Source organism: Armigeres subalbatus, chromosome 1 (assembly GCF_024139115.2).
Source record: "Armigeres subalbatus isolate Guangzhou_Male chromosome 1, GZ_Asu_2, whole genome shotgun sequence".
NCBI classification, from domain to species: Eukaryota; Metazoa; Arthropoda; class Insecta; order Diptera; family Culicidae; genus Armigeres; species Armigeres subalbatus.
This window is the reverse complement of record NC_085139.1, coordinates 48,040,507-48,053,031: the sequence shown is the minus strand read 5'-3', so window position 1 is coordinate 48,053,031 and position 12,525 is coordinate 48,040,507. Positions and strand designations below refer to the sequence as shown.

The window sequence follows — 12,525 nt, the reverse complement described above, 5'->3', positions numbered from 1 at the left end:
TTCTTCGATGTTGTCATGACGATTTGGTTGCACGACGAAAGCTAATACAGTGCGCGTCATCGACAATGCATCGAGTAGCAATGAAGACACTACAACTCGTCGCTACTGTGGCATTTGTGTTGCGACGATGGCTATTGTCGGCCCTTTTTGAGCGATTTTGTTACACTAGTCAACAACGTTTCACTCCCTTCAACCATTTTCCGTTTACTTAAAAGATTTTTCCAACACGTCCAGTTTTTGAGGAAAACGTGTTTCACAAAACTACGTATTTCCTTAGAAATTTGGTTTCTTTGCTCTGCAAAGCTGGATTTTGGCTTCTCACTTTGAGCATAAAGTTTAAATATCGTAGAATAGGCTTTGCAGAAGTTATATGGTTTATTAGATTTGATTTGGCACGTACATTTGTTGTGAAAATTAATTTTATTTATTTAGTGGCGGAATTGGCCTGTGCGGTATATAAGAGTCTTCTCCATTCGGCTCGGTCCATGGCTGCACTTTGCCAACCACGCAGTCTACTGAGGGTCCGCAAGTTATCTTCCATCTGATCGATACACCATGCCCGCTGCACACCTCGCCTTATTGTGCCCGTCGGATCGTTGTCGAGAACCATTTTCACCGGGTTACTGTCCAACATTCTGGCTACGTGCCTGGCCCACCGCAGTCGTCCGATTTTCGCGGTGTGAACGATGGATTTCTTGTAAAAAATCGGAATTTAATTCACAAAAGTACGTATTTTCAAAGAAATTTGCTCTGCAAATCTGAATATTGGCTTCTCACTTTGAGAATAAAGTTTAAATACGTAGAATATGCCTTGTAGAATGTATATGGTTTGTTGGATTTTATTTGGCAAGTACGTTTGTTGTAAAAAATGGACTTTTTTCACAAAAGTGCGTATTTTCAAAGAAATTTGGTTTCTCTTCTCTGCAAAGTTAAATTTTTTGATTCTCACTTTGGAAGTTTGGCTTGTTGGATATTCCTTAGCACATAGATTTGTTGTGAAAAACGGAATTCAACTAACAAAAGTACGTATTTGCCTAGAAATTTGGTTTATTTACTCTACAAAGCTATATATCGGTTTTTCAATTCGAGAATAACATTTGAATTTCATAGAATAGACCTTTTAGAATGCATGTGGATTGTTGGATTTTATTTGGCACGTACATTGATTGTAAAAAACGGAATTAAATTCACAAAAGAAAGTATTTGTTTCTCTGTTCTTCAAAGCGGAATTTCGGCTTTTCATTTTGGGATTAAAGTTTGCATTTCATAGAACGGGCCGTGCAGAATGCATATGGGCTATTAAATTTTATTTTGCACAACTCTTGTGCATTCTTCAAGGCTCATACTTTGATATTCAAACTTTGTTCAGACAGTGAGATACTGACATTCAGCTTTGCAGAGCAGAGAAACCAAATTTCTATGAAAATAAGCACGTTTGTGTATTAAATTTCGTTTTTCACAACAATTGTACGTTCAAAAAAAAAATCCGACAAGGCCCATTCTATGAAATGCAAACTTCATTTTCAAAGTGAGACGACGAAATTCAGCTTTGCAGAGGAGCGAAGCCAAATTTCTACGAAAATACGTTTTTTCGTTTTTCGCAAATGCCGAATAAAATCTAACAAAACATATGCATTCCGCAAGACATATTCTACGATATTCAAACTTTTTACCCAAAGAGCAAAGCCGAAATATTGCTTTGTAGAGCGGAGAAAACAAATTTCTATGAAAATACGCACATTTGTGAATTAAATTCCGTTTTCACTACAAATGTACGTGCCAAATAAAATCCAATAACCCACATGAATTCTGCAAGGTCTATTCTACCAAATTCAAACTTTATGCTAAAAGTGAGGAGCCGAAATTCAGCTTTTCAGAGCAGAGAAAACAAATTTCTATGAAAAAAAGGAACTTTTGTGAATTGAAATCTATTTATCTAAAAAACTGTACGAGTTACAGAAATCTGAATATGTATCTGAATTCAGGCTAAACAAAATCTATTGAATACATTTAAAATGGTTGAAGGGAACGAAAAAAAATATCGTTGGATAGTGTTATGTTGCTATAGAAACTGCACACATGTAGGGCGAACTTGTTGGAAAAGATCCATGTACGCAAAAAATAGTGTAATTTTCCGCGTCTCGGACAAAGAATCGAACTCACCTCAGCTGAATTGGCAATCCTACGCCTTTGCTCGCAAGGACCCAGTTATATTATTTCAGAAAATATTTCCAGATTATATTATGGAAGCCTGATTATATGGTTGATCACTGCGAGTGACATTCAACGGCTCGATTCTCCCAAAGTGTTATAGAGATATCGAGAATTTGTTATTTTCGGTGCGTCTTTTTGTGCCAAATGCATACAATTGTACCAACTGCAAACAGTTGGGGCAAATGTTTTAACAAGCAGATAAAGAAGTGCTGCCACCAACAGGCTACAAAATGTGCTTATTGTGGTATGGATCTTTCCAATGGTTTGCGAGATTGTCCAGTGTACAAATAGCGTACACAAAAATTGAAGCGCTCCAAGCAGTATGCGGAAATGGCAAAGTCGCAAGACACAACCGCAACTGCCAACGCAACGGTCGCTATTTCAACTGTGATTTTTATGATGTCTTTTTCATTGATGGCCATGGATGATACTGCCCAAGTAACAATTTCAAGACTTCATTGATTTATTTAAGTTTTTTAACGGCTTTATCGCAGCTTTGATCAATACTGCGAGATTAGCCTTATTGGAAGACTTGTAGCTATCTTCAAAATCATAATAAAAAGTTCAATAAAACCACAAATGTCAAATGCTGAGCTTATTAGGGGCCTAATGATTATCTTGAGGACTCTAATAAAACCAATTTTGAAAACTGTCATAAAACCGAATATATTGGTCTAAGACTTATCTTACGCATAACCTAAATAAAACTTAGTAGTTTTAATTAGGTTTATAATGGTATTGAACAAGAACATAATGTTTATGTTGAACTTGGTGAACTATGGTCAATCGAATGGCTAAAAACAGATGTTTCTGTTCCATGTTCCCCAAATATTTTAAACAAAGAACATAAAAAATACATAAATTTTCCTAACTGAGCATTCGCATATTTAAGATTTTGTTGTTTATTGGTCAAATTCCACTTCTGAAAATGAAACAGATATTATGATTCCAGTTGAAAATCAAATTTCGAAGTCGCGAAAACCGATTTTATTCGCGTTCAACTTATAGCGCATCATTGCGCAACTGGTGTACATTATTTGCAACCAGATGCGCTGTGATGAAACTTGCGACTAATAGGAGAAAGATTGATTGTCGTAAGTTCAAAAATTCGGTTCTGAGCTGCATATATAATAATAAAAATCAAGCGAATATAGAACGAACATGAAAAAAACTAATCGTAAGGAATCGATTGCAGCAACTTTCAGCAAAATACTTATTATATTTGAAAGTTATGCAAAATGTTATTTTGGCCGTCAAAATTGCCCATAGTGTAGTAGCAGCCATGCTGGTAAGAAAAAATAATTTTATATCGGCGTAAATCTTTTGCAAAATCTCTTGAAATGCAGCGATTATTATTAATGACAATTACTAATAATCGCTGCATTTCAAGATGATTTTCACAATTTGAAGCACGAGAAATGTTTCCTTGCAAATCGGAATGCCACCAGAGGAAAAGGCAGCATATCAATTTATTATCTACACTAATTAATTGGTCGTAAATCACAGTATTACGACGGCGCACTTGAAAAAACTGATTTTCTTACCTGTTTTCACCAGAAATTCGAACGCGCAGAAAAATTTGCAAGCACGCGAACGAATTCTGGGCATCCAATTTCCAATAATTGAATACCTATTATTTTCATCCATGCCCGTGATGTTGTTTTTAATTTCATTCTTCCATTTCTATGATTATCCTTTTTCTTCAAAACAATAACAAATAGCTCCACGGAAAAAAAATTCCCTTTTTTGACAGCGGTTTTATGGAACTCTTATGAATAACCTTAAACTTGTTTCTAAGACGATCTCAAGAGTGGTCCACTTAGTCATAACATAATCTTGTAGCGGTTATCAAGAGGCTGTCATGTAGATTTGAGTTTTATTGCTAGTCTTGAAAATTTACTCTCCAAAACTGCTAATAGAGTATGATAAAACTCAAAATGTTACTTGGGTGCGGAGGTACACGTCAAGGATGTTATCGATCATTTAGTAATTTGCGTTCGAACATTTATTAGTTTGTCAATAACTCATTCCAGAAGCTGAATTTTAAAATGTGTTGTATGGTGTATGGTAGTTGCAGCATCTTAAACTAAATGATTGGAATTTTGTTATCACTTAAGTCTGAAATTATAGATATAATCCGTTGCTAGTGGAATTCAAACAACGCAACATCAGGCAGAGTTGTAGAAAAACCTTCGCACTACAAGTCCACCATACAACACATTTTGATATTCAGCTTTTGGAATGAGTTATTGACAAACTACTAAATGATTGAACGCAAATTATTAAATGATCGATAACATCCTTGGTACACGTACATAAAAGAGGAAGAAACCATCTTTCCCGGGATTGCGTCATAAGAAAACAAAAGTCGTACCTAAAAGCTTGCAAAAAATTGACTGTTTCGAAATCGATACTGCATTGCTTCTCTTTAGCTCTGGAGTAATTCAACATGAGCTTATACATTAAGAATACGGGTAATAAAGTCCAGTCTTGGAGAAGAATTTTATTTATTGCGCAGGGCACTCCAGTCTTAGCCCGAGAAATAAACTAACATTATTATTTAGGGAAGATGCATTAATTACATAACACAACCATTGAACCAGTGGAGAATTTTTCGTTTTACAAAAAGCTTGGATACAGGGTGGCCACCGAACCGGGAAAAACGGGAAAAGCGGGAAAAAGACGGGAAATTGAAGTCACCGGGAAAAAAAGCGGGAAAAACCGGGAATTCAGGACATGTACCGGGAAAAAAGAAATTTTTCGTCAAGTTTAATTCAAAGCTCTTCGAAGTTTTCATTGAAGCTGATAGAACAAAGTGATTTATCGTTTAATATTTATTATTCTGTCGCATTCGAGCTGAATGATTATATTGTAGATCCAGTTGAAAACCGAACTGAGCTCTCGCGATAATCGCATTTTCTCCCATTTCCAAGTGTCGCAACTGCATCGCGGGTGGTGCGCAGGATGGCGCACGGCTATGGCATAGATGCGCACTACTCGCGATGCAGTTGCGACATCCAGAAATGGGAGAAAATGCGATTGTCGCGAGAGCTCAGTTCTGTTTTAAACTGGATCTTCAATATGATTTTAGTGCATGGCGTGTGTGTGTAAGGTACAAAAATTAAGTACACAGGATTCTGTTTTTATACGATTTTTTTGCTTGTAATTTTGATCGTATGAGTTCAATTTTCCACCAAAGTCTTTGAAACATGTTTCAAAAAATCCTAAGTAATTCAAAGAAAAATCACATGGTAATTAATATGTGTTAAACATTTAGGATGAGTGCAAAATTGAGAAAATGTAAATTGTGTAAAAACAGAATCCATTGTAGATCTTTTCCCAAATCCAGTTTATGTTGTCAATGGATCGTTTTAATATCAATTTCGAGTGACTTATATTTAAAAATTTGGTATTTTTTTGATATTTTATGGTTTTTTCTGTAATATTTCAAAAAGTAAAACATCTTTATTTTAGTATTTTTGCACAACTATCCTCGCAACTAATTTTATAAAATAGATGGTTATGAAGGTAAAGGATATCTCTATGATATTTTTCAATTTGTTCCACGGAAAATAAGGAATAGGTTCCTAAACTTACTTCTAACTGTGTAACTTTACTATGTGCTGAAAAATCATATGTGAATATTTACATTATGTGGAAGATGTTGAATTGAAAATTTAAAAGCACCAGTCTTGTGTACTCAGGGTCGTGGGTACATAATGTACATATTCACATCTGAGTTTTCAGAACGAAATAATTATGTTGATCAGAAACAAGTCTTCAAGTGAAGCTGTGTTCAAATTAGTTGTTGTATTATTCTGTTTTTCTTAGAAAAGCAATACCAATCACTCTGGAGATGTTATACACTGCTTTACTTCTTAATTGCTAAGTTAGTTCTCTTAGTCCTCTAAGTTAAATTATCGATTTAATTTTTAAGAGAGAATAATGTCTTTGCTCACATAATTTTGAGATAATTTGAATATTCTCATTAGTTTCTCAGGAAGATATTTTTTGAAATAGTCTGTATAAGGTCAAACCGAGAATGCATTTCGCATAACACGTTGTTGGTAATTTAATATATTTATTTCAAAGGTTCGATACAAATGATCAGTTGCTTCTATACAAAACTAACCTCCGGTTTGGTTAGAGAATAAAACACCTAGTTAAAGTTCAAAAACTGTTACCGTATTCTTTTCAAGTAAAATAAAAACCAGGAAAATTTGACGAAATGTATCGGGAAAAGCGGGAAAAAACCGGGAATTTGAATATCGAATTTCAGTGGCCACCCTGGGATAGCTAACCGCGGCACATCTGATAACTTGTCGCAGCGGCACACCCGAACAGGAATAAAAAAAGCTACATGTTATTAAAAAAATCATAATTGTAAATAATTTTTGAAAGAGCAAATTTTTAGCAAATTAGTCCTATGACACCTAAATGGCATTTTTCAACACTGGCATATTGGATTCTGACATACACCCGATTCTGTTTTTACACGGCCGTGTAAAAAAAAAATCCCATAATTTTTTTTGCAAAGTTGCTCCATTTTGCATAATTCGTCTAAAAATAATGTTAATGTTTGACTCCATTGGTAAACTGTGTCTGACATTTCGACTATACGAGTTCTCCAGTGTAGATAAAGTAGGCATAGATAACTGAGCTATTAATTCCAGACGTCCACGTGATAATGCGTCTTTATGTACCCGTAAGGATGTATGAATGACGGTGCTCGACCTTAGCACACTTCGCGGTCTCAACGCGATACGTCTATGGTTGCGATTTTTGTGCGTCACTTCCTGTTGATTTCGACCGGAAGCCCGCTCTTGTAGGCTTGTACTTTATGACATATCGAGTCCCACACATATTGTAGAGAAGACGCATCTCATACACAATCAAACATGATCACATTTGAGGTTGCTGCAATCAAATCTATTTGAGGTCTGCTGCTGGGGAGTAGTGGATGCCGTCCGCTTTCAAAACCATCCTCAGAAAAAGGATATTCTTCAGCGGATATTTTTTTTTACCATTGTGACACAAATTCCGAACACTCGATTTTAAATGACCATTTCAGTTTCATTCGCGTAATTCTTTGCATAGGATCATTAGTTCAAATCATTGAAAATTTCAGTTTTAGGGTGCTAAAAAGCCATAGTGTGGAATATGAGTCATGTTTGAAATTTGAGTCAAAACGGTATCTTCGATTTTGTGCAACATATTTCGAACAAAATGTGCAAAATGAACAAAATAAAAATGAAAAAATGAATAAAATAAAAATTAAAAAGATAAACTCTGTTTTCAAAATATGTAAAAAGAAAAATGTGGCATTTTTTCCATATAAGACACAGCTTTCATATGTGCTATAAAATTAATAATTATTTGTTTAACAAGTGGTCCGGGTTCAGCCAAATCACACCAAGCGCCAATGAAAAATGTCCTATTTTTTGCCAAACTTTACATGTAACATATTCACTTCATCATAAATCCCATCGGACATCGCTCAACGCCATAACTGAGGATCTCCTACAACAAATGTACAGCAAATTCGTTCCGTTTTCCGTCAGTCAAAAAGCCGCTTGGTGCGGTTTGGCTGAACCCTGACAAAGCGCCAAAAAGATTATTTTTCAGCACGTGCTGTGAGTTTACTCGACGAAATGCATTATTTAGCTAATAAGAAAACCTTTTGAATAAACACATAATAATCACTTGTCATAAGACGAGTTTGTACAATCCCATTTAATTCCACCACTTAATTCTACCTTGACAGATACGTATTTCGACCTCAACAGTAAGGCCGTCTTCAGTGTCTCGTACTTGACTCGACTTAGTCGAGTGGGAATGGAATGGGATTGTACAAACTCGTCTTATGACAAGTGAAGACATTCCACTAAAAAGCTCAAAATAATTTTCTTAACATAATAATCCTTTTTTGATTAATTCCGCAAAACATTGTGTAAAATATTAAACTCTGGATAATATTTAAATATTAGTTATATTTTGGAAAAAAGCATCAGAAACATGTCATTGAAATATGTCAGACAAACGACAATGTCAATATGAAAATGAGTGTTCGGGATTTTAATCAATATAGTACTATATTATTATAGATATATTAATAATAAAGTTCGCTTAATTCAGATAATTACTATTGCTAAATGGCTTGATAGTCTAGTGGGTTTCGCTTCTGCTTCGTAAGTTCAGGTCTTGCCTCATCATTTTCCTACACCCAACCAGCGCATGGCTGATTTTAATGCAGTTCTTACAGAAATTGTAAAAACTTTTGGTATCTACAATTTTGGAGGATTTTAAAACATCCAGTGTTTTGAAATCTAACATTTTCTTTTTTTTTTGATGCCGTATCTGTATAAAAAGCTTCAATTTTTTTGCATTAAAATCTTGCCGAACTATATATGCCAAAGTTTTATATGTAAAATAATTGCAAGACTTGTTTTCTTGGATTTAAATGACACTTTAATCTATCTGGATCTTATTGTTCTACCTATTGTTTCCTATTGTTATACCTTCCCTACTAATTATTTACAATTTATCTTTGACAATCGCAAGGACAAGGCAGAATAGATCTGGGCTGTTATAGAATGTTTTGCTTCCATCTAAGAGGGCAAAGTTCCTCTCAAAATCATTAACTATTGTAACGAACGTGACTTGATGTTACCACCATACAGTTACATACAGGTTACGAAATTGTGTGAACCGCATAATGCCAATATTTCTTTTTCATCACGGGTACACCCTACTAACAGATCAAAAATAAACCTGTTGATCACCTGTAGAATAACGCCACCAGTTGCCTATGTAACCCTTCTGGCATAGTCGGAGCTCCATTGGTTTCATACCAGACATAAGTAGTTTTAATCTTGACGACAGACGAATCCAACAGCAAAGTCGTCGCGGGATGTTAAAAATAATTCGCTAACCTTACTCACTGTCATTGGTTAAAAAGGAAATCACCAAACCCATACGTACGTTCCGTTGCTATTGAGTCTCGGTCTTTCGTAGATAGCGCCCACCAAAATTTTATACACACAACGTTGCGATCTATCTTCTAAGAAGATCAGCTGAATTTTTCCAACCATTGCATAATTCGATTATATAACGTTCGTGGCTTTTCATACGTCCATACTTCCGTTGCACTCTTAGTTGCGGGTTCCTCGAAGGACGAAAGACGAATCCATCAATATCTGTTTTATCTTCTTCCCCACCAAGATGGTCGTCGATGCACCGACACGATATTTTCGAATCGCACTCACTGATTTACTATCGGAAGAATTTCACTTTTCTTATGAACCTACCGTGCACCGACAGTGTGAATAGTGCAAGTCCTAAAAGGACCCACACCGATAACCGCGCCATGCTGGAATTCCGTTTTTGCTATCCACCGTCCGTGCCAGTGCCTTATGAGGAAAGGCTTTTTTCCTATTTAAGGGTTCAGCGTGAAGAAAAATCAGAGGAAAATCAGTATTTTCATCAGATACCCGAGTCACACTGCCGAGATTTTCAGGCTCAAAACTCTCACACTGTCCTCCGCGCGCGCACACACCAGCGCGAGGTAGGAAAATGGTCAAGAAATAAACGGAATCGTATCGCAAAAAACACTCTATTTTTCTCTCAATCGTCGTTTTCTTCTTATATTTTCAAGATTTTTCCGTTATAATTTTTCGTAATGTCGTTTTCTTGTTCCTGAAAGGAATTCGGCTCCATTCGCACTTTTCTTCTCTCAAAATAAAATGAAACCATGCAAGAAACACATCAATCGGATCACTCACTATCACATTAGCGTTTCGAAGTTCCGTTAATAAATTAATCAGTCTATTGGAAAAGGTTCGTTGTAATGCTGCACACTGCAAAAATAAATTTCCAGAAAATCAAAAATCAAATATATTAATTATACTATGACAAAATGTTCACTAAATCTAGCGGACGAATCAAGTGGAAACTCCCGCACGACCTCCACCTGGCAGAAAAGCTCGGCTAATTGTTGGTGCGGTGCAGATATTTGCTCTGGCTCAAGTCACTTTTGCAGAATTACGTGTACCTGCTCGGTTTGGGGAGGAAAAATAGTGAGAGCGCGAGAAAACCTCAATTCGGCAACCGGGATCTTCGTGAGACTTTCAAATTTACTGGGAAAAATATTATCTCCACCGCATCATATCTCACAGAAGATACCAACTGCGATAGGGTGGTCGAACCATGAAAAGGTTGTTATTGATGGCGCAAGGAAGTGAATAATAGTTCGAGTCCTGAGGAGTTCTTTCAAAACTCGTTATGAACTAAGAATGATTGATTATTGTTCTTGTCTGTCGTTTAAGTTGGTATTGAAGGGTGTCATGTTAACAGCAGTATTGACTAGCCAAGTCTTTACGCGATCTTGTCAATACGTTGTGGGTAGCTTGTTGGGAGGACATTTAATAGCTGAATTGTGTTTCAACCGAGAATAATAATCAGAAAATTTAGGATTTGGTGTTACAGAAGTTGTACCACGAACCGTAATACATATAGAACTCTACAAGAAACTATTGTCAGGGATCTAAATTACAAGTTTGTAACCTACACATTTGACGAGTGCATTAGAGATTTTAAACATAAGCTACTTCAACCTTTTCAGTTCAGAACCACCCTGATTTGCCACGCAATCCATCCAAAAGATTTGTTCGTAACTCGGGAGGAGAGCAAATAGTTATTTTTAACTGAACACATCACCCTCCCAGTGCGCACACTTTCGCCCTCGCACATTTTCCTCCTTTATGCGAGATTTTCATATACGGCCAGACAAACTTTGCGATGATCTTATCGATACGCTCGAACTTAGCTGAGAAGGGTTTAGGTCCGCCAAGTACAAGCATTTTTTTATATTGACCACGTCTTTCTCAAACTCAATCGCGCTCAAACTCTTCATGCGTGTTCGAAGCGTATCAGCATTTAACAACCTAAGTGCACACTGTCAATCAACCTGTTTGAAAACGGAACCACAACACGGCCGAAGTTACTAACTGTATGTACACACCGAACGACGAGGAGCGGATGATGGTCTATCCCGGTCCAATCCTAAAACGAAACAGAAAAACTCTCGGGAAATTGGAGGGCGCCTGCTGACCAAAGTATAAAAGTGTCATTTCCTAAGCTACGCTTAGTAAAGAATGTGTCTGTGGGCACTACGTGCGTTACGTTACGAGTAATCATACATAGGATGCGCGCCGGTTGAGAGCGGCTTCCTGTGATGACTTGTTTGATGACGTCCCTCAAAGTATCGTCCTCGGTAGAACTGCGTGGGTGATGTGTCATTCTCGATCAATATGATCGCGAAAAAGACCATCTGCTAGGAATGTGCTTATGTACGATAAAATTTGTTGTGTCTTTCTTTCGTTTTACAAGGAGTGTAATGAAAGGTTTATCTACGATCCAATTATGATCATTCGTAGGGAAACGAATTTGAGATGCCGCTTTTCAATGTGTAATAATTATTATAATCTGTTTTTTTTATAGAGTTTTGGCACTCCATAGTGAAAATGCTGAAAACATTAACCTATTTCTTGCGATATTGAGATAAGGAAAATTAGTCGACATTCATCCAGATTTCATTTCGTGTACTCCGATGATTATTATCTACACTTTAGTAGCTAAAGACCCCATTCGATTTTGGAAACACAAAAGCACATTTTACTGAAGTCGTTTTTTTACACGGGTGATGCATACCGCGGAAACCAGGCAAATTGAAAAACCGTGTATAAAAAATCCGCCTGAAATAAAATGCGCTAATCCAAACCTGTCTTCAATGGCTCATATTCCAAATGGAACTTGGCCTGATTTGGCATTTCTTCGGTTGTTAATTCATTTGTCGTAAGACGAGTTTAGTACTGTTCCATTTAATACCACCGCGTTGTTAACTTCACAGATACGTATTTTAACCTCAACTGTAAGGCCGTCTTCAGTGTATCGGACTTGAAGTCGAGTCGTCAGTCGGTAATTCGTTTTTCAACCGATTTTCTTATCCATCTCTTCTAGTTTCTGGGCATTACAAAATATTGTGTCTAGGGGTGTTCAATTTTTCGCTAGAACTGTGGGAGTAAAGCAACGGATTTTTATAAAAAGCAATTTTCATGATATACTCATAATCTATACATCTAATGATGATGGAAATATGGACATAATATATGAAAGACATCAACTGCAACATAGGAACATATTTTGAGCATCACTTATATGCATACGGTGGTAATTCGGTGCTTAATGAAACCGCCTTATACTACAGGGTGTATGAAACTACAGAAAATATTTAAAAGCATGTTATCTTCTTTG

The 12,525-nt window shown here is 36.4% G+C and overlaps 1 protein-coding gene across 9 annotated transcripts in view; it reads right to left on the bottom strand.

Annotated features, from left to right (window-relative positions):
• Positions 1–11,367, bottom strand: part of LOC134225218 (serine-aspartate repeat-containing protein F) — a 45,301-nt gene extending 33,934 nt beyond the window's left edge. The window contains exons 1-3 of one of the 9 annotated variants that reach the window (XM_062705119.1): positions 10,152–10,166; positions 9,996–10,070; positions 9,522–9,645 (exon numbers count right to left, since the gene is read on the bottom strand). In XM_062705119.1, coding sequence (XP_062561103.1) covers positions 9,522–9,582 — 61 coding nt within the window. In that variant the 5' untranslated portion in view covers positions 9,583–9,645; positions 9,996–10,070; positions 10,152–10,166. Of the gene's footprint in view, positions 1–9,521; positions 10,266–11,220 lie in introns of those variants that run through there. The other 8 variants (XM_062705109.1, XM_062705144.1, XM_062705135.1 and 5 more) reach the window with 8 other exon arrangements.
• Positions 11,368–12,525: the final 1,158 nt, after the last annotated feature.